Source organism: Rosa chinensis, chromosome 2 (genome assembly GCF_002994745.2).
Source record: "Rosa chinensis cultivar Old Blush chromosome 2, RchiOBHm-V2, whole genome shotgun sequence".
In the NCBI taxonomy this organism is placed as follows: domain Eukaryota; kingdom Viridiplantae; phylum Streptophyta; class Magnoliopsida; order Rosales; family Rosaceae; genus Rosa; species Rosa chinensis.
Genome location: NC_037089.1, coordinates 14529102 through 14550363, shown reverse-complemented (window position 1 = coordinate 14550363; position 21262 = coordinate 14529102). Strand labels below are relative to the sequence as shown.

At 41.0% G+C, this 21262-nt stretch overlaps 3 protein-coding genes across 3 annotated transcripts; 2 read left to right on the top strand and 1 right to left on the bottom strand.

Moving 5' to 3' along the window:
- Nucleotides 1-1331: 1331 nt before the first annotated feature.
- On the top strand, nucleotides 1332-1973 carry LOC112183745. The gene has a single exon (XM_024322082.1). The coding sequence runs from the start codon at nucleotides 1332-1334 to the stop codon at nucleotides 1971-1973; it is 642 nt and encodes a 213-aa protein (XP_024177850.1).
- A 10591-nt stretch (nucleotides 1974-12564) lies between these two features.
- Nucleotides 12565-14497, bottom strand: LOC112188965 (lysM domain receptor-like kinase 4). Its single transcript, XM_024328205.2, has one exon. It carries the CDS (start codon nucleotides 14481-14483, stop codon nucleotides 12624-12626), a length of 1860 nt encoding a protein of 619 aa, XP_024183973.1. The 5' UTR covers nucleotides 14484-14497; the 3' UTR covers nucleotides 12565-12623.
- A 3666-nt stretch (nucleotides 14498-18163) lies between these two features.
- Nucleotides 18164-20141, top strand: LOC112183743 (interferon-induced, double-stranded RNA-activated protein kinase). Its single transcript, XM_024322081.2, has 6 exons — nucleotides 18164-18194; nucleotides 19093-19210; nucleotides 19290-19344; nucleotides 19432-19529; nucleotides 19610-19779; nucleotides 19850-20141. The coding sequence occupies exons 1-6, from the start codon at nucleotides 18164-18166 to the stop codon at nucleotides 20098-20100; spliced, it is 723 nt and encodes a 240-aa protein (XP_024177849.1). The 3' UTR covers nucleotides 20101-20141.
- The last annotated feature ends 1121 nt before the right edge of the window (nucleotides 20142-21262 follow it).

Below are 21262 nucleotides of genomic sequence, written 5' to 3'. Positions count from 1 at the left end.
CCTTCACTCTTCGATATCGAACATGTAGACATCATACCTCCCCCTGATGTCAATATCTCCCCCTGATTGCTACAATCATGGGAGTTCGGATAACTTTCTCAATCCGATGCTCTTCACATGTTTCTCGAAGGTGGATTTAGGTAACGACTTAGTAAATAAGTCTGCTACATTATCCTATGATCGGATCTGATTCACTTCAATATTTAGAAGTGCCTGTTGTTGCTGATTGTAAAAGAACTTTGGCGATATATGCTTGGTGTTGTCGCCCTTGATGAAACCTAATTTCATTTGCTCAATACAAGCTGCATTATCTTCATAAATGCATGTAGGTTCATTTGTGGTAGACTTCAAACCACAAGTTCTTCGTATGTGTCTAACTACAGACCTTAGCCATATGCATTCTCGCACGGCTTCATGTAGAGCAATAATCTCTGCATGATTTGAGGAAGTAGCAACAAGGGTATGCTTTGTAGACCTCCAAGATATCGCAGTGCTTCCCATGGTAAAGACATAACCCGTTTAGGAGCGACCTTTGTGAGGGTTAGAAAGATACCCTGCATCAGCAAAACCTATCAAGACATCGTTGTTATTTTGATGGAGGGGAGGAGGAGCACGGAAGGTGGCATTTTGCCTTGTGGAGTTCGATCTCACACTTCTGTTATTTCTCTTCTTGTTAGAGAGATTTGTGTAACTGAAGATTTGTGCAATCAAAACTGATCATCAGTTTTGAATCTTTGTATTTATAAAATTGAATAGTGTTTATAGCTGATTGTAACAGTAGCATAACAGTCAATTAGCTTAGCTATATAATTGTACATTGTAATCAGATTGAGAATACAGAAAACACATTTTCTACATGGTATCATAGTTTAGGTTGCTTACCTCTTTTCGATCCAATATCTCTTCCTTAGTCGTTCTTCATACTCTGCGCCTCCCCTCCCTCCCTCATGGCCAACCCCACTGCTTCTTCCTCCTCTCCAAACACTTCCAGCTTTATCAAACTCACTGACACCAACTATCTAGTTTGGCTTCGGTAAATCAAACCTTACCTCAATGGCAATGATCTCTGGTGCTATGTTGACGGTTCCAAACTTACTCCCCCATCTACCATCATGTCCACCCCCTCTGAGGGCTAACCTGCTGTTCCTATCCCCAACCCAGCCTACACCAAATGGTTCAAAGAAGACCAAATCATCGTCAGCACTCTCACCACCACCCTCACTGAAAATATTGCTCAACTGACAATTGGTTTCGAAACCTCCAAGGACATTTGGGATTGTCTTCAGCGCCATTTTCCCCAAAAATCAGTTGCCAGTGCCTCTACCCTCAAAATGCAGCTTCTGGATCTCCAGAAAGGAAACCAATCTGTTGATGCATATCTCCGCCAAGCCAAGGCCATTGCCGATTCTTTAATCTCCATCAACAAGCCTGTTTCTGACGAAGACTTGGTCATTGCTACTCTCCACGGCCTTGGACCAGATTATGGCATGCTCCACACTGCACTCACCCAAAACCCACCTCTCCCTGACTTCTCTGAGCTCCGAGCTCGCATCCTATCCTTTGAAGCACAGCAGATTGGTACATCTGCCACTAGAATGGCCACTGCGCTCTTCAATCATACCGCTCCTTCCCCACGCCGTGACCACCGCTCCTCGGCCCCTCGTCCTTCTCACTCCGGCGGCCGGTACTCCACGGGCCGGAATTGCCGCAGTGGTGCGCGTCCGCCCTTTTTCCAGCAGCAGCAGTATGCGTCTTTTCCACAGCACCAGCAGCAATTCGCATCCCAGCCTGGCCCCTTTTCTTCCCCTGCCTGGGTGCACCTCAGTGGTGCCCTAATTGCCACTCCAACCAACATGGGCTTCCTCAATGCCCACACCGATTCCCTGGCCCAAGCACTGCTGCTCCGTTTGCTGGAGTCCACTATGCACCTGACCCCACTTGGTACCCAGATACAGGCGCCACTCACCACATGACATCCATACCTGTTACTAATCCTTAATCTTATGGGGGGCCTCATAATGTTTATACGGGTAATGGGGACTCAATGCCCGTTTCCCATACCGGTAATCTTCCCTTGTCATTAGGGTCTTCCAAATTTACTTTACAAAATGTTTTTCAAATTCCATCCATCCGTAAAAATCTCCTTTTTGTAGCTCGTTTCACTAAAGACAACCTAGTGTTCTTTCTTTTTGCTCCGGATTTTTATCAAATCTATTGCTTACGTACATGTCATCTCTTGTTTCAGGGCCCTTGTAAAGATGGTCTCTATCCGCTTACTTTGTCAAGCGTCTCCACTCCTCCACAAGCCTTGCCTCCATTCACTCCTCCATTTGGCACAATCGTTTGGGCCATCCCTCTTCAACTGTCTTAGCTCGTCTAGGTTCAATAATTAGTTCAAAATTATCTTTTCATTCCTTTTGTAGAGATTGTACACTTAGCAAATCTTATCAATTACCTTTTAATTCCAATAAAGAGTCTGTTACTTTTCCATTTCACATTATTCATAGTGATGTTTGGGCTTCATCTACTCTTTCTGTTAGTGGCTTCAGATATTATGTTCTTTTCACAGATGAATTCTCCTGTTACACTTGGATTTATCCCATGCGTCGCAAAAATGAAGTACTCACTCATTTTCAAACCTTGGTAGCCATGATTCAAAATCTTTTTCACCATACCATAAAGATTCTTCAGAGTGACAATGGGACTGAGTATGTTAATCATGCCTTCTCTCGTTATTGTAAATCCCTGGGAATTCAACAGAGATTTTCTTGCCCACATACACCACAACAGAATGGACTTGCCAAGCGCAAACATCGTCATATTGCCACGATGACTCGTAGTCTTCTCCTCACCTCTAGTGCTCCCCATAATCTTTGGGTCGAAGCGGTCTTGACCTCGGTTTATCTTATTAATCTCCTTCCCACTCCCATTCTCAATTGGGATACCCCTCACACCCGTCTTTATGGTAGTCCTCCTTCCTACTCATCTCTTCGAGTTTTTGGTTGCTCTTGTTTTCCTCATCTTGGATCTTATGTTTTTGATAAACTGTCCAGTCGTAGTATTGAGTGTGTATTTTTGGGTTACAGTCCTCAACACAAAGGTTACCGTTGCCTAGATCCAACGAGTGGTCGTGTCTATGTCTCTCGGCATGTTATTTTTAACAAAACAATTTTTCCCTACAAGAATTTGCAGGTACCATCAGTTTCGGAAACTAGCTCATTGGAATTCACCCTCTTGACTAGCCCGGGTATTCATCACTCTCAGCCCAACACACCTGGCCCAAATCCAACTGATGAGCTGATCCCTTCTTCTTCTGTCATCCACGACACCTCAGATTCCTCTATCGTTGACCTTGATGCCCAACTCCCAGCACCCAACATCGCTCCACCACCGAGCTCCCCTCCACCTTCTTCGGCCGCTCCTTCACCGCCTCCAGGGCCCAGCGCCGCTCCGGCGCCCGCCTCCACCCCCATCCGGACCTACCAGCGCCGCCAACCCGTTGTCCCAGCTTCACCTCCTTCTGCTCCATCGTCCTCTCAGCCAGACGCTCCTCCCCCGGCGTCCCCACCTGCTTCGGCGGCTGCCCTTTCACCACCAAATCACCCAACTCCACCACCGGATCCTCCCAGGCGGACCCGTCTTCAAAATGGCATTGTGCAGCCTCACATACGAACATATGGTACAGTTAAGTATCCCATCTCTCGTGCACTCCTCACTGCTGTTGAATCTGCAGAACCTACATGCTACACTCAGGCCTCCAAACACGAGGTATGGCGTGCAGCAATGGTTGAAGAGATCAATGCTTTGCTGAAGAACAATACCTGGACTCTCGTTCCCCCAACTCCATCCCAGAACCTAGTTGGCTGTAAATGGGTGTTTCGTGTGAAGCTCAATCCAGATGGAACTGTTGAACGTCACAAAGCTAAGCTTGTGGCCAAAGGCTTTCATCAGCACCAAGGTATTGACTACGATGAAACTTTTAGTCCTATGATTAAACCTGCCACTATTCGTGTTGTGCTCTGCCTTGCTGTGTCTAGAGGCTGGTCCCTCCGTCAATTGGACGTTAAAAATGCATTTCTTCATGGCTTTCTTAAAGAAGATGTGTATATAACTCAACCACCAGGCTTCGTTGATCCTACTCAGCCGTCTCATGTTTGCAAACTTAACAAAGCACTCTACGGTCTCAAGCAAGCTCCGCGTGCGTGGTTTCACCGTATGACCTCCTTCTTGCTCTCAGTTGGGTTTGTACAGAGTTTGGCTGATTCTTCTCTGTTCATTTTCCGTTTTGGATAGCATACTATTTATTTCCTACTGTATGTTGATGATATTGTGGTCACCGGTAGTGATGATAGACTTCTACAGAGCTTTATTGATGCATTGGGACGTGGCTTTGACATCAAAGACCTTGGTACTCTACACTACTTTCTCGGTTTACAAGTTACATCTCAAAACCACGGCATTCATGTTAGTCAATTCAAATATGCTTATGATCTCCTTGTGAAACATGATATGTTTCTTAGTAAACCTATTAGCACACCGATGTCAGCCAAGACCATTCTCATTGCTCATGAAGGCGATCCCCTTCCCAATCCCTCGGCCTTCCGGGAAATTGTTGGCTCTTTACAGTATTTGACCATCACTAGACCTGACATTGCCTTTCTTGTCAATTCTATCTCCCAGTTCATGAGTCAACCACGCACCCCACATTTGGTTGCTGCCAAGCGCATCCTTCGCTACATCAAGGGCACCCTTGATCATGGCTTGTATTTCGGTCCTCAACGACAACCTGCTTCCCTCGCTGCCTATGCTGATGCTAATTGGGCTGGTTATCCAGATTCTCGTCGTTCTACTTCTGGCTACCTTGTATATCTTGGCACCAACTTGGTCTCTTGGTGTTCTAAAAAGTAGCCCACTATTGCTCGTTCCAGCGCTGAGTCTGAGTATCGTTCCCTTTCCCATGCCAGTGCTGAGTCCACATGGTTAGCTTTCTTACTCTATGAACTTGGTGCTCGCATTCAATTCCCCATTCTCCTGCATTGTGATAACCTTAGTGCTACATACATGGCCTCTAATCCGGTATTTCATGCCCGCACTAAGCACATCGAACTTGATTATCACTTTGTTCGTGAGAAAGTAGCCCTTGGCAGCCATCGTGTTTTCTTTATCCCATCCGTTGATCAACCGGCCGATCTTCTGACCAAACCTCTACATAAGCGTCGTCATGCTTATCTTACTAGCAAACTTGTTCGTGCAGGCCCATCCAGTTTGAGGGAGGGTGTTAGAGAGATTTGTGTAACTGAAGATTTTTGCAATCAAAACTGATCATCAGTTTTGAATCTTTGTATCTATAAAATTGAATAGTGTTTATAGCTGATTGTAATAGTAGCATAACAGTCAATTAGCTTAGCTATATAATTGTACATTGTAATCAGATTGAGAATACAGGAAACACATTTTCTACACTTCTCTCTGTAGGGATAAAACAAGCCCATATCAATCGTACCTCTCAGATATCGAAAGATTGTCTTTATGCCAATCCAATGGCGGCGTGTTGGCACAGAACTATGTCGAGCTAACAAGTTCACTGCGAATGAGATGTCCGGTCTTGTGCATTGAGCTAAGTACAACAATGCGCCTGTTGCACTTAGATAGGGCACTTCAGCCTCTAATAAGTCTTCGTCCTCATCCCTTGGATGAAACAGATCTTTTTCAGGCTCAAAACTACAACCAATCATGGGAGTACTCACAGCCTTTGCTTTATCTTCATTAAAGCGCCTTAATAATTTTTGAGTATACGCTGACTGGTGGATCATAATCCCATCACTACGGTGCTCGATTTCCAGTCTGAGACAAAACGGTGTTTTCCCAAGATCTTTCATCTCAAATTCAGATTTCAAGTACTTAGCAGTTTCCTTGAACTCATTTAGAGTTCCAATTAGGTTCATGTCATCGACATAAACTGCTATAATTGCAAATCCAGAACTTGTCCTCTTTATAAACACGCATGGGCATATTTCATCATTGACATATCCCTTCCCAATGAAGTAGTCACTTAGACGGTTATACCACATCCGTCCGAATTGTTTCAATCCATATAGTGAGCGTCTCAATCTTATTGAAAACGCGCTCCGTGGTTTAGAGCCACTTGATTTGGGTAATTGAAGTCCATCTGGAACCTTCATATATATCTTTGAATCTAGATCCCCATAGAGATATGCTGTAACCACATCTATAAGCTGCATGTCAAGTTTTTCGAAAACTACCAAACTGATAAGGTAGCGGAACGTTATAACGTCCATTACAGGAGAGTATGTCTCCTCGTAGTTGATTCCAGGGCGTTGTGAGAAACCTTGCGCCACAAGGCGGGCTTTGTATCTAACAACCTCATTTTTCTCATTACGCTTTCTAACAAAGACCCATTTATGGCCAACAGGCTTTATACTTGGGGGTGTCAGCGTTATAGGCCTAAATACCTGTCTCTTTGTTAGTGAATCCAATTTAACCTAGATCGCATTTTTCCATTTAAGCCAGTCTGCTCTTCGTTGACATTCTTCAACGGAGCGAGGTTCGATATCATCATGTTCTATAATTCCTTGAGCGATAGAATATGCAAACACGTCATCAAGGATAATAGTGTAATTCAAGGAGATCTCTATTCTCTGGAATTGGTTCTGACATTGGAGCGTCCTCCAATGATGTCTCTTGGACATAACCATAATCCAGAATATCTTCATGAGACGGGTTATTTATGTCGTTGATTAATGGATCTCTTTGTGCCATACTCGCTTTCTTTCTCGGGCCAGAATCCATCGAACCTTTGGGCCTCCACGTTTCCTTGCTGGGAGCCCGGCCTGAGCCACATTGCCATCACCATTAGTGGTGGCAGTGCCATGCTCAATACCCTTAGAGGTGGCGCCATGTCCACTATTTTTAGGGATATCAATCCTTGCAGGCATGTTTGCAGTAGGTATATGTGATATTGTCACTTTAGCCATATCAGAAAACGCGTCAGGCATAGAATCTGCTACGTTCTGAAGATCGAGAATTCTCCGCACGTCAATTTCTGACTATGCAGTTCAGGGATCAAGATGAGACAAAGTGGGGACAAATCATGACAATTCATGTCATTCCTGTTGAACATTATTGTTCTTATCTCCCCCTAACGACGGGAAGACTATCTCATCAAAGTGACAATCCGCAAATCTTGCGGTAAATTGATCGCCTGTCAAGGGTTCCAAATAACGGATAATGGTTAGAGAGTTATATCCAACATAAATGCCCAATCGTCTTTGAGGACCCATTTTGGTGCGCTGTGGCAGCGCAATTGGCACATAAACTGCACACCCAAATATGCGTAAGTGTGAGACATTAGGCTCATACCCAGTAACCATCTCGGATGCAGAAAAGGGTTGAGTGGTAGTAGGCCTCAGACGAATAAGCACAGCTGCATGCAATATTGCATAGCCCAAGCAGAAACAGAGAGATTGGTGCGCATAACCAATACTCTAGCAACCATTTGACATCTTTTAATGGTGGCTTCTGCGAGACCATTTTGGGTGTGAATGTGAGGAACAGGGTGTTCAACCTCAATCCCAATGTACATGCAATAGTCATCAAAAGTTTTTGATGTAAACTCTCCAGCATTGTCAAGACGAATTGACTTAATGGGATGATTAGGGTGGTGAGCCCTTAACTTAATGATTTGTGCGAGGAGTTTAGCAAATGCAGCATTTCTGGTGGACAAAAGCATGACACGTGACCAACGTGTCGATGCATCAACCAACACCATAAAATATCTAAATGGTCCGCAAGTTGGTTGGATAGGTCCACAAATATCACCTTGGATTCATTGCAAGAATGGAATATTTTGTTTAGTGTCCTTTGCATAGGATGGTCTCGATCCTAATTTTTCTAAAGAGCAGCCTTTGCAAAACGAAAGACGGGCTTTAGAAGCAACCATGGAAGAATCCGGTTGAGCTACGAAGTCACAATTGACTTTAGAAGTAGAGAAAGGAACCAAGGAGGCATTAGTGGTGTCAATACCACTGTTGGGCCACAGGGGGTAGGCGGCTCTGGCCCTACCTTGGACCGAATTTTTGTTCTGACTTCTTTTCGTTTTGAAAAATGGATGTCCGTGTGAAGTCTTTAGTATACGGATCATCATATCACGACCTGGGTGTCCCAGACGATCGTGCCAAAGCCTATATATGTCAGAATCCCATAAGTCATCTCTCATGATATGGTTGGATTCAATGACTAGAATAGTGGTTGCATACAACCCACTAGAGCGACACATAAGTTTCTCCAATACTCGTCTATGTCCGTAGTCATTAGAGGTGATGCAAAGGAACTCTTATCCATTCTCACAATGTGTTTCTACATGAAAACCATTGGCTCTTATATCTTTAAAACTCAATAGGGTCCTTCCAACCCTAGGAGCATATAGAGCTTCGGTGACATTAATACTTGTGCCATTTGGCAACATAAATTGAGTCGGTCCTCGACCATGAATCAATTGTGATGGTCCAGCCATCGTAGTCACAGAAGATCGACTAGGCGTCATGCATAGAAATAGTTGCCTATGTCGCAATATAGTATGTGTGGTGCCACTATCAACAAGGCATTCCAACTCTCCAGGAAACATACTGAAAAATAATAAAGTTCGAAATTAAAAACATGTCCATGACATTGAATAATACGATACTTTATTAATAAATGTAGCCAATGATTACATCAAATGGTCCAAAAAGGTCTAATCCAAAATAAAGAAAATCAAACTGAGACACATTGTAGTCACTCTATTCGTTTGGCAACTCCAATCAAATATGACCAGGAAAGTGGAGAGAGAGGTTGGTGGAGCGAGGCTCGCTTAAGTACCAATTATCTCAATGACTTTCCTAGACATCATATTTCATTGGGTATGCCACATAAGAAAGAGTTAATACAATTGTCATTTATTGACTATTACATGATTCTTGAAAAATAAAGAGGACTATTTCTAATCAAAGTCTGCAGCATCCTTGTGCACTTCATCTTCAGCTTTGAAGTCCTCCATGGTGAGATTAACGTCTCCACCATTTTCTTCTTCTTCTTCTTCTTCTGCAAGGTACACTTCTTGCTCCCTCAGGCCCCTGTATGCCCTATATCTTGAAGCTAGTTGCTCGCTTGCCTTGCATTGCTTGAACCAATGCTCACTAGATCCACATCGATGACACATATCATTGTGGTTGCCTCCCTTCAATTGAGGTGCACGTTGTGGGCATTCCCTAGGAGGATTGGCGCCTCCACCACGACCCATGGCGCCACCACCAATAGCTATGGCTCCATTACCACGGATAGGGTTGCCACGACCCTCTCTCCCACGTGTGGCATTGCCACCACATGTATCCGCTCCAAACTTGTGGTTTCCTTCCTGATTAGGGCAGTTATATGGACCCATACATCCCTCATGTCCCTTTTTCCTAGGGTTCCGCTCCTTGCGCCATCTTTTGGGTGCATTATAATTCGCCTCATGAACGCTCTTAGTTCCAATGGGCCTTGAATTATAATTCCTCACGAGTATGTTATCATGTTTCTCAGCTACAGATATGATATTGATAAGCTGATGAAACCTCGTGATCCGTCCAGCATTGACTTCAGTACGGTATTGCTTTGATACCACAATGGCTGAAACGGGGAAGGTGGAGAGAGTCTTCTCAATTAGCTATTGCTCTGTGACAGGTTGTCCACAGAATCTCAACATGGATTGTAAGCGAAAAGCCTCTGAATTATATTCAGCAACAGACTTGAAGTCAGCAAAGCGCAGATTGTTCCATTGAACCTTCAAGTCAGGGAGGAGGGAATCTTGGACATTGCCAAAGCGCTCTTCTAGTGCTACCCATAGCTCTCTTGCATCCTTGATCGACATATACTCCAATCTGAGTGCCTTGTCCATATAGCGTCGCATCAAGATAACTGCTTGAGCATGCTTTGTAGATGTTCGGATGAACACAAGATCCGGGTTAGGTGCCTAGATTATGGGTAATATTCCCTTGGAAGTGAGATGGTTCTCAACATCGGTTACCCAACTGTGGTAATCCGAGCCTATTGAGTCAAGCATGGGAAAGTCAAGTCTAGGTTCATTCGACATCCTGAAAATAAGAAGAGAAAATATATTAGTTTCGGAGTTAAACTTCCACGAAAACTAAAATAATGAGATTTCCGAGCTATGCTACCAAGAAATCAATTTCCAAGAATCTCTTTTGAATTAGACCAAACAATAATGTTTTAATATGGTCACAATTTGATGCTTAAGGATGCTCTTAGTCCAAGCATTGTGAACTCTCTTAGTTCACACGAACACTCTTAGTTCGTTTAATTATGAACACTCTTAGTTCATACTAACACTTTAGTTCGTTAAGCGTGAATCCCCACAATTCCGCTTTGTTAAATATCAAAATCATTTGGCAACATATATTCCAATATTTGCAGAAAATAAAAGGAATTTAAATACAAGAAAGCATCAACCTTAATTATAAAAACTTAAGTGATTGTTCTTGGCTTGAGGACACGCGCGTGTTGGAGCAGGTTTGTTTTTTTTGTTCTCTGGGCTGTCTGTTCTTTGGGCTTTACTCCTTTTTTTTTTCTGGGCCGGGTCCCTTCCCTTTTTTTCTTCTGTTTTCTTTTTTTTTGGGGCCGGGTCCCTTCCTTTTTTTTCTCTTTTTCTTTCTTTTCCTTCGGTCTTCTTCTTCTTCTTCTTCTTTCTTTCCTCTGTTCTTCCTCCTCCTAATCTGCAGGTGGGTGGCTGGATGGGTGAGTGCTGCAGTGAGGTTGGGTGGGCTGCGCAGACGCTAGGTGGGCGGCGCAGGCGCGGGGGTCTGCTGGCCGGTGGGGTGCAGTGGTGCTGATGCAGTGGCGCGGAATCAGCGGTGATTGGGCTGGTGCAGTGTGAGTTGTGCAGGGGACGCATGCGTGTGTGTGTAGGTGCGTGGGCTGCTGGGCTACTGGGTGCGTGGGCTACTGCAGGCTGATGTGCAGCGCGGGGACGCAGGTCGGTAGGAGGCTGGAGCGGTGTGCAGTGGCTGCAGGCGGTGGTTGGAGGGTGCGCGGGGGCTGCAGTAGTGGACTACAGGAGGCGTGGCAGGAGGCTAGGGCGGCAGAGGCTTCAGTAGGCTTGCAGAGGAGGCTGCAAGCTTTGCGGCAGTGAGGCTCCTTGCGGCAATTTTCTTGGTGAGGCTGCTTAGGGTTTTTATTCTTTTTTTTTTTCGGTTAGGGTTAGAACTCGTGCTGATAACGTGTTGTAGGAGAATTGAATTGTGTGTTTATTATTGATAATAGGAGCCCTTATATAGGGAGTTACAAAGTATACAAAAGGCAAGAAAATCCAAATACAATTGAATACCTATAACACTTTCCTATTACAATCCTAAACCCTAGTTTGTAGAGGCACACTATGTCGACATCCTTCAACATAAGAAAGCTTCTGATAAAGGCTATTTTATACCGTATTTTTTTTAGTATTCTTTGTTCCCCCTAGCTTGTGATTGGTTTGAGGTGAATGATCGACATGTATAAAAAATAATAATCTTTCATTTGATGATATAAAGTATTAAGTTTATACTTCTCTTCCTCTCCCTTCCCAGTCCTTCACAATTTTCATGTCATTCACAAGAAATCCTGAGAGAAATGCACCTTCAATGCTCCTAGAAACGAAACCTGATTTTCCTCTAGTCTTTTCAGCCCCATCATCATCCTTGCTTGTTTACTGCATATCCCTAAGTTAAGAAACTTGGATCAATTAGTAATGACCATACTGTCTTTCCTATCCTCATCACTACCATTTTTCTCAAACTTCTTGTATTGTTTTCCAGCAACTACATGGCATATTCTCAATTCCTAGCATCATAAGTTTAAGGCCAAGATATCAATTTTCAAAATGGCTAGACCTGCTACAAATGCCATGATGCCAAAAGTGGATGTTTTTTGCATTTGGAGTCATTCTGTTGGAGTTGCTTTCAGGAAAGAGAGGCATGGCAACAAAAGATGGTGGTGAAATTGTAATGTTGTGCAAAAATATAAGGGAGGTGTTGAAGGATGAAGATGAGAAATTGGAGAGATTAAGAAATGGATGGACCCAAAATTGGAGGACTTATATCCCATGATGACAACGCATGGCAAACTTGGCAATAACATGCACTCAGAAAGAGGCTTCTGTAAGGCCAACAACGGCAGAAGTATACTTCAACATCTCTATACTTGCTCAGTCGATTCCAAATAATTAAGCTGGATTTTGTGATAGAAGCAGAAAGTGCTGTTCATGCTGTAGTGACTCCAGTTGAAGCTCGCTGACGCTGACTTGAGTGAGGAGAGTACTATGATTTTATTGTTCTTAATTCTCAAACTTTCAGGCCTCTAAATATTCATGTATGCATCTGTTCTTTTCAATAACTTGCTGTAAAATTCATCTCTATTTCTTTTTGTTTGTTTGGATTTGATGACAATTAGGTTGTTATTTTGTGAATGGCAATAGTATTATTTGACAAAAAAGTGAGTATAAGTATCTTGCAAAATTTTACACATACATGATGAAGAAGAAGAGTACTTATTGAGATACATAATTATTTGAATTTCCTACTAGATCTATTTTACACAGAAGTCTGCATTTTCCTGTTTGCATCCAATTGTATTTTCAGCACAGATGAGAGTACTTGAGGCATTCTGGGTCTGTCTTCTGGTTCTTCAGCCAAGCAGACTAGACTTAACTTTATCAATCTCACTGCAAACTCCATCAAGTGCTCTACATTCAAATTGGGATCTACTAGTCCAACAGGCTCAACTTCTCCATTTCCTTCTTCCATTACTGAAAATATAACTTCTGAAAGAAATACTTCTACTCCATCCTCAGTAAAAACAGCTTCTTTTCCTGTTACTAATTCCAGCATAATAACCCCAAAAGCATATACATCCATTGCAGGTGTCACCAAGCCATATTCTATATATTCTGGTGCCATGTAGCCTTTTGATACCTGTGCAAACTTCCGAGACGAAAAGCCATATGTTTCCTTCTCTGCTGATCTTGCGAGACTAAAATTTGCAATCTTTGCCCTTAAATCTCTATTGAGAAGTACATTGGTACTTTTAATATCCTTGTGCACATAGGCAGGACTGGTGAAGTTGTGAAGATAGTGAAGCCCATTGGCAATGTCCAAAGCAATCTGAACCCTGTGCTTCCATCCCAAAACTTGGGGACAACTTAGCCAATCTCTTAATGAACCATTCTCCATGAACTCATAAACAAGGTAGAAATCCTTACAGTGTTCGCACGCACCCAAAAGACTTATTAGATTGAAGTGGTTGATCTTTTGCAGTAACTTCACCTCCTCACTCACATCTTTGGTCATCTTTTTTATGGCTACTAGCACATTTCCACTGAGAAAACCACTATAAACAGAGCCACCCAACCAGTTCTTGTTGCTGAAATCCTCTGTAGCACTTTCCAATTCTTCATATCTATAGAGTTTCAAACCTGCATCAGCTTTAGCAATGGAGACATATAATTCTTCCTGCAAATCCAATTTCTTCTTGGATTTCCCTTCAGTATTCTTTTGACTACCCTTCTTCCGGCGATAGAAAACGACCACAAAGATAATCAAGCAAAGGACTAGTACAAGAACTCCAATTCCTGCTATCCAAACATATACTTTCCTTGACCTTGCCTTTCCATGAATAGGACTAACCGGAGGAGATTTCAGTGGCGGTGGGTAGTGGATTCGGGTTTGAGAGCTTGAAGGCTCTACTGGAAGTGGAATAAGAATTGTTGTAAAGGGAAACAAAGTAGGATCATCTTCTGTAAACCCATTGGCATGAAGGACGCTCTTTTCACTGACATTAAATCTCTCACTAACTACGGAGACAGAGTCATCCCAGCTGACCAAGTAAGTCAATAGAAATTTAGTACCATTCAAAGTTTGGTTTCTTGTGGGACAAGCACACCTAAGTGGTACCTGTAACTTCAAACCAGGTTCCACGCTAAATTCACTGTAATTGTTGTGGCTCATCAGTGCATCACAAGTAGACAAACCTTGGTATGTGCTGTTTGCTGTTGTAAAATAAGTGTCATGGATGCTTGGAACTGAGAAAGAGGTTTTGGCCTCATAGTACTGACCTGAGCAAGAACAGACCACAGGAACAATCACCTCTTTGCCTGGAGGCAACATCTGTGTGTTGTCGGAGATCATGTTGATTTGGGCAAGCTCAGATGGGTCTGAAGATGTGAGGTTTGAGATGGCGGAGAGCGAATTGTAAGGAGGTTGAGACTTGAAGATCAAGAAAGACTTGCAGGACTGCTTCTGACCATTGCAGGTGTAAAGAAAAGCCGCGGATGGCCCTGCATCATCAGTGTTATTACAGTCCAGAACCGAGTTTCCGGCATAGCTTTGTTGAGCTTTGAGCTTTGGAGTGAATAGAAAGAAAAGTACGAAAACAAGTATAGAGCACTCCATCATCAGCTTAATTTTTTTGTTGCTGAGAATACTAAATCTTGAACATGTACTGATAAATATATAGTCTTTGCCAATGATAATGTCTGCAATATGCCAACATCAGCATAACCGCGTCCATGTATTGAATAATAGTTTTGTGCTTTTGTTGACTAGTTCATCAGTTGGGGGAAACTCTCCAAATTCAACCCACATAGGACCCAGATTTAACTTATTTCATGGATTTTATTCTTCTTTATAGAGAATATTAGTTAACAGCATCTAGAGTACTCTAGGGTTTGGAGTAGATTAGGAGGAATCATGCACATTCATAACAGTGCTCTTAGACCAAATCTATATCAATATGATTGAAGAACCGCTTCTAGAATTCTTAAAGACATCCCGACTAATCCATAGAATAGGGTTCAATGCCTCTTGAGATTTGCAGTTTAAACTTTAAAGTGCAAGGATTAGTTAAGGCAATGATGCTATTTTTGATCGATGAATATCAAGTAACTATACGTGTTGAGGCATATGCAGCAGAACTAATTGTATAACTAACTTGGTAAACTAGAAATTATTGATTGTTAATCTGTTGTGAACATCATATTCATAAAAGCTAGGCAAAACTTTTATGAAAAATTGTCTATCTAAAACTCGATCGCATTGATTCTATATTATTAGAAATGAATGTTGTACGTTTCACCTTTTTCTTGTGAATGTAGAATATGTATTTATCAGTGTATGATGAAACATCATATCATGTCTAGTTTCAAGCATTGCTGAAATTAACCATGTATCATATATATCTAGTTTCAAACTAATTGATGAAATTAGTATGTACGAGTGGCGTAACAAGTGCTATCCTAGATAAAATATGGGAGAAAACTAAAAAGACTAGCCTATTAGAGTTCATCCTTATCATGTTAAATTGAAGAATTGCAGCATTGTTCAGTCAGTGTGGACCATTGACGTATCCTTATATGGCATTCGCAAATTAGCTACACTAATCAACTCACGAATTAGTAACTTATGTGGTTGAATCGCCGGAGACCAATACTACCGATTGAAGTAATTGATTTGATTCATCATCAAAGAGATGGTTTTTATACAAAGATTTTGAAATCTAATGTTTTCTATTGGTAGTTTGCTAGTTTTATGGTGGATTGTTCAGTTGAGTAAGCAAGAGATTTAGTAGCAATACATAAAGCTTTGGACTTTGTGTTTGTTTGTTTGTTTTGTTTTTTTTTTTTTTTCTTTTTTTCAATTTCAGTTGTTTGATTTTAGCTTTGAGAACTATATGTGATGCTATTGGTGTCTTCTTGTTGTCAAATTTTCAAAATAAGGAAAATTTAAATGCAAACAGAAAATGAAAATGTGTTTGTGATTCGTGCATGTATTTTCGGCTTGATTTCTTTGTAAAAAAATATAAAATCTCCCAAAAAAAAAAAAAAAATCTCTGTCGCCTCTATGTAGTAAATACTATGGTTAATGTAATTTTTCCATCAAAGAACCTGATCTTTTACCAAACCAATCTTAAATAGTAAATACAAGGGGTCAAAATAAAGTAAATAAAAATCCGCAGCCCGTTTGAGTTTGGGTCAAAAGACCGACCCACTGACCCGTATGGTTTATTATATATCATGTATTCCCTCCAACAGTCCCGATCACCTGAACCAGGGATTATTTGCACACTTACCGTTCGATTGAAATCGGACGGTTGACAGATATTTAGATTTTGGGGAAGGAGATCTGTCAACCGTCCGATTTCAATCGGACGGTAAGTGTGCAAATGATCCCTAATTAGTTGCTAACCAGGTGATCAGGATCGTTCCCTCCAATATCTAAGACATGATTCACTCTGCATTTCAAAGTGCCGCTTTCACTTCCCTCCATAACGATGGAGGTGAAGAGTAGCTAGGACTTTCAGAGTGAAAAAACCAAGTAAAGAGCTGAAGGTCGAATTTCAAAATGGAGAATTCTGATAGTAATCCAGACTGTACAGTATTAAAAATTTTGAACTTTTCTTCGCGGCGTTGGAATTCGGTGTATATTTGGCATCACCTATATTATTAAGTTAAGCATAATAAGATTGTTGTTTATGATTGCATCTAATGATATATACAAATATAAATTGACTTCTATGATAAGAGAGGTATCGCTATGTTCCGTATTTTGTACTCTCACTTTGGAATTGAAAACAAATAGGTAAACGGATTTCACTATAAAAGATGTATAATTAAGTCTTAACGTCAATGATCGATATGGAGGCTTTAAGATCATGAAGTTGCAGAATGTTGCACAAGTCCAATTGATTGATATAGAAAGTGTAATGAGACAGTTATTTCCACTTGCATGACTTAGGGGAGAACTTTGCACCGAAGACTAAAGTTTACCATAATCACTTCGATTGAAACGGCATTGTACTGATGTTGCATCCAATGTAAAAGAATTTTATTGCAGCAAATAAATCGAATAAATGTAAGTTTCATATTCGCTCAAATCTTAACCGATCGATGTATATCAAAATGTCTTGAAAATGGATCCAGTGGAAACAAGGGTGGGACATGTAGCTCAGGGCTCGCACCGGAGCAAATGGAAATCCTTTCCTAAAAGTGAAGTGAGCTTCGTACGAGTTTTGCCCCTCCAAGAAGTGAAGAGGAATTCGCACCAGAGCGAAAATACACCTTACTATGTGATATATTAATAATAAATTTATCTTCAAATATATATATATATATATATATATATATATAAGTAATAAATTTTCTATTTGAAAAGGCAGCAATTGGAATACTGGTAATAATATCACAAAGATCCGGAAAATGCAATTTGATGGTTGAGTATAAATTAACTAGTGTTACACAAATTTCGAAAATTTTCTATTGATGTTTCCCAATCTATCTTAATAATGTTAATGTAGAAAATGACCAAAAAAAAAAAAACTATTTAGTAATGGATTAACTTTTCTATCTGTAATCTTGTACTAGAAAGGTAATGAGAGGGCATAACTCTCTTTTGAATTAGAATTTTTAACAGAAACTTAGGAAATTGATTATGAACCTCTAATGTAACTGCTTGTTCCATTTAAGAACCAAAGAAAGACCCATAACTCATAAGAACTATCATAATTATACCCCTTCACTTTCACCTTATAAACCAAATCCAAAGCCAACCTTTTTTAGAGATAGAACTCACATAAGCGAGTTGGGAAACCAAATCCAGCTCACATAATTACACTTCAATCGGAAAATGCTGCTTCCCGTGTTTACGTTTTGGGGGGGATCGTTGTCAAGGCTGGGTATTATGCCCATTTGAAACTGAGCCGGATTTGGTTGCCCAAAATGGGCTTAATGCAATGAGCTAGCTCCCAAGGCTTCGTGGCTCTGTTACTAAAGGTAGCAATGGCAAGAGATGTTGTGTGATGAGAGAGGAGGGAGGGAGGAGGCAGAGGTGTCTGGGTTGGGACTCTGGGTTAGGTAAAGGGAGTTCTCAGGGGTATTTTTGGTATTTTAAGTTCCAAATTTGAAATGACAAAACTACGTCGTATGCTCGCCCTATGTATCACGGGCTCTATAGAGCTTCCCTCCACATTTTCAAAGCTAAAGCCAAACCGACTCTGGACCTTCGCTCCCTCTCTCTCTCTCTCTGTGATTTGAATTTCGGATCTCTTCGATCAGAAGCTCATTTGAGTAATCGGAGCAGAAATGGATCAAGATGCTGCTGAAGGAATTCCAGGTACTCTTACTGGATTAATCTCATTATTCATTGCTTCATTTGCTTGCTCTGTTCGTAGCTGAAACTTGTAGATCGATCACCTCCGATCCTCCGGTAAATATTTAGCTCAATAAGTATGATGAATCTCTCTTTTACTTGCTTAATTATGTTAAATTTTGAATATTTTTTCATTTTATGAGACTTTTGCAGCTATAATTAGCTTAAGTTTATAGTGTGTGATTTAAAGGCTTGATTTGAAAGTCTGCTTCAAATTACTGAAATTCGTACTGTTTCTTGATGTATCTGTGTTAAATTTAGAGGTTTTTCGTGTAAATGTAGTGTTATTAAGCTTCGATTTGAAATCTTTGCTTGTGATTAAGCTTAAAATTGAATCGGTAGCATCTGATTAAGCTTGCATGGAAGTTGTTGGAGTTGATGTTTTGAAATTAGAGTCTTAAAATGTTTCATAGCTGTGCATCGGTAGCGTCTGATCGGTGTAGAATTAGGTGTATTTTGGTTACGCTTTTCATATAATTTGTTCTCCAATTTAGTGATTCAATTTTTGAGACATGTTTGGCTTTGGAGGAACTGAAATCCTTGTTACTTGTCTTGTGTTGTGCTGGTTTAGATGGCTTTGAAGTGCTTACAGAGATCAAATGTCCATCAAGTGGGAAGAAGATCTACTCTAACCTAGTCTTGAGTACTGACAAGGTAACATAGGTTAGAGCGCAGAAATTTATTGATCTAGCTAGCTAAAATGTATTAATATTTAGCTTATTGGCTGCAGACACCCTCTTGGTATTTGTCCAACTATGAGGAAATTGAAATACTCTGTAATCGAATTCTTGCTATTTTGCTTTGTTTTATAAACTCCTTTTCTTTGCAGAATAGTTGTTATAACAAAAATACTCTTTTCAAGGTTCCGGAGCATTCGGGGTTGTGGCAAGGTGCAAAAACAAGTTTGATCAAAAGCACAGTGCTATTAAGAAAATTGCAATTGGCTCAACACCTGATGATTGCTTTGAATCTGTTATAAGGTAATGAGATGAAGTGCTTTGATTTGTTTGATATTCTTTTTGGGCGTTTAATTAATACAAAGCGCTTATTTCTGTTTAGGGAGGCACGCATTTGGTCTCTGCTTGACCACCGCAATGTAGTCAAGTACCATGGGGTAAATAATTATGTGCTGTTGCTACATTGTTTAGTATAATTAGTTTTTAGGGAGTTATGGTATTTAACATTGACTATATGAATGCAGTGCTGGGTTGAGACGGCATTTTGGGGAGGACACGAAGGTGGTTTCATCGCTGAAGAGAAAAAGCCTTGTTTGTATCTGAAGCTGGAAGCCTGCGACAGGTAAAAATGTATAAAATTTGTTATGAAACAAAATTAGGCCTGACCAACATCTTATATAAACCTTAATTATGCTCGTGCAGTTCTTTAGCTGCCCAAACAATTAATGATTTGAAGAAGATCTGTGACATAGTACAAGCTGTATTGAAGGGACTTGTTTATCTTCATTCAAAGGGAATCGTCCATGGAGATATTAGAGCAGCAAACATTTTGATTAGTGATGGAAAAGCCAAAATATGTGATTTTGGACGAGGTTAGTATTTTGAGGTTCTTGAAGTACCATGTTTGCTGATGAATTGAAAAGATTTCTTTGTACTTTGCAGCCAGTCATGGCACTGATCTCGATCAGAAACAGGACATTAAGAAGTTTGGGTTACTTATTGTTGAAATGCTCGATCCAAGTGCATTGCCAGATGCAAGATTACGAAGCAGGTTTCCTAAAGAGTTCAAGGCATTAGCTGAACAACTTGAAGAGATGACAGCCCCCAACCCGGAGACACGACCAACCTCTGCAGAACTTCTGCGGCATAAGAAGAAGTTAATCAAAGCTATAATGGGGATAGAGCTTCGATGAGGATACTGTGAATTCGATATAGAACTTGTCTTGTATGAGAGTATTCCTTGTTTTTCTGTGATAATCTACGAGTACGGACCAGCAAAAATGCTAAAAGTCCAAACAGAAAAGCACCTCCCGAGCTCTCAACATGAATGAGGAGGATCCACTTATTTTTGCATCGATCTGTTTCTTTTAGGATCAGAGCCACATATATATGCAGCTTAGCAAGAATATGCTGGCACCTATAATACCCAGATCAACACCGGAGAGTGGAGAGTTCAGTCCACTGCAGTGAGCTACTAACTGTGGTATTAAAGATAACTACTCACATTTTGGACATCAGCGAACTTCCACACACAGGTAATATGCAAGTTGATTCCACTATCCAAATGAGTCTTTGAGGGGCACCTACAGAACAAAGGACCACTATCTCCATATCCGGCATCACAAATGCCGGATATATACCACGATTTAAAGTCACCATCATGTTTGTTTTAATGAGATTCTCGAGTAAAAGTGCACAGTGCCATCTTTCTTGAAATGGTAAGTTTCTAGTGCAACCACAAGTGACAAGTAAAGGCCTAGTCAACTGGTCCTCGTCAACCTGTATTTACCTCGAGTTTTAGTGTGATAGGAATCAAACTCCATTGAATAAACGCAGAGATAGAAAGAAAAATACAGATACTAATGTAATGATCCACTTTGATATATTTGTTCTGAATATGTTACAACCTAGAAGCATGATAAAATTGAGAGCATATTTGACCAAGGAAGCATGGCAATATCATCAGTTGTTTTTCTTCACTGAGGAAGAGGAGAGAGTGGGATTAAAAATGACTGGAGATGAAAGTTGAAGCCTCCATGACCACAACAGCGCTGACACTATTAGATTTTTGCTTCATGTAGTTATAAATACACTTAGACACACACACACACACACAGGCGCGCGCGCGCGCACACACTTCAACTTCACCCAATCAAGTGGAGGGGGTTCATTTGCTATGGTGAAGACCATAGTTGATAGGTTGAGGATGAATAGAAGCGAAAAAAATCAGTGTTTATTAGTTCCTCCTCCACTCCTACAAATACTGCCAAATGAAGAACCACTAAGAGTGAACTCCAACAAACAGTGAAAGGTAAGGATTCTGAATGTGACCGGTTAGCTGTTCTAGCTTGCTTT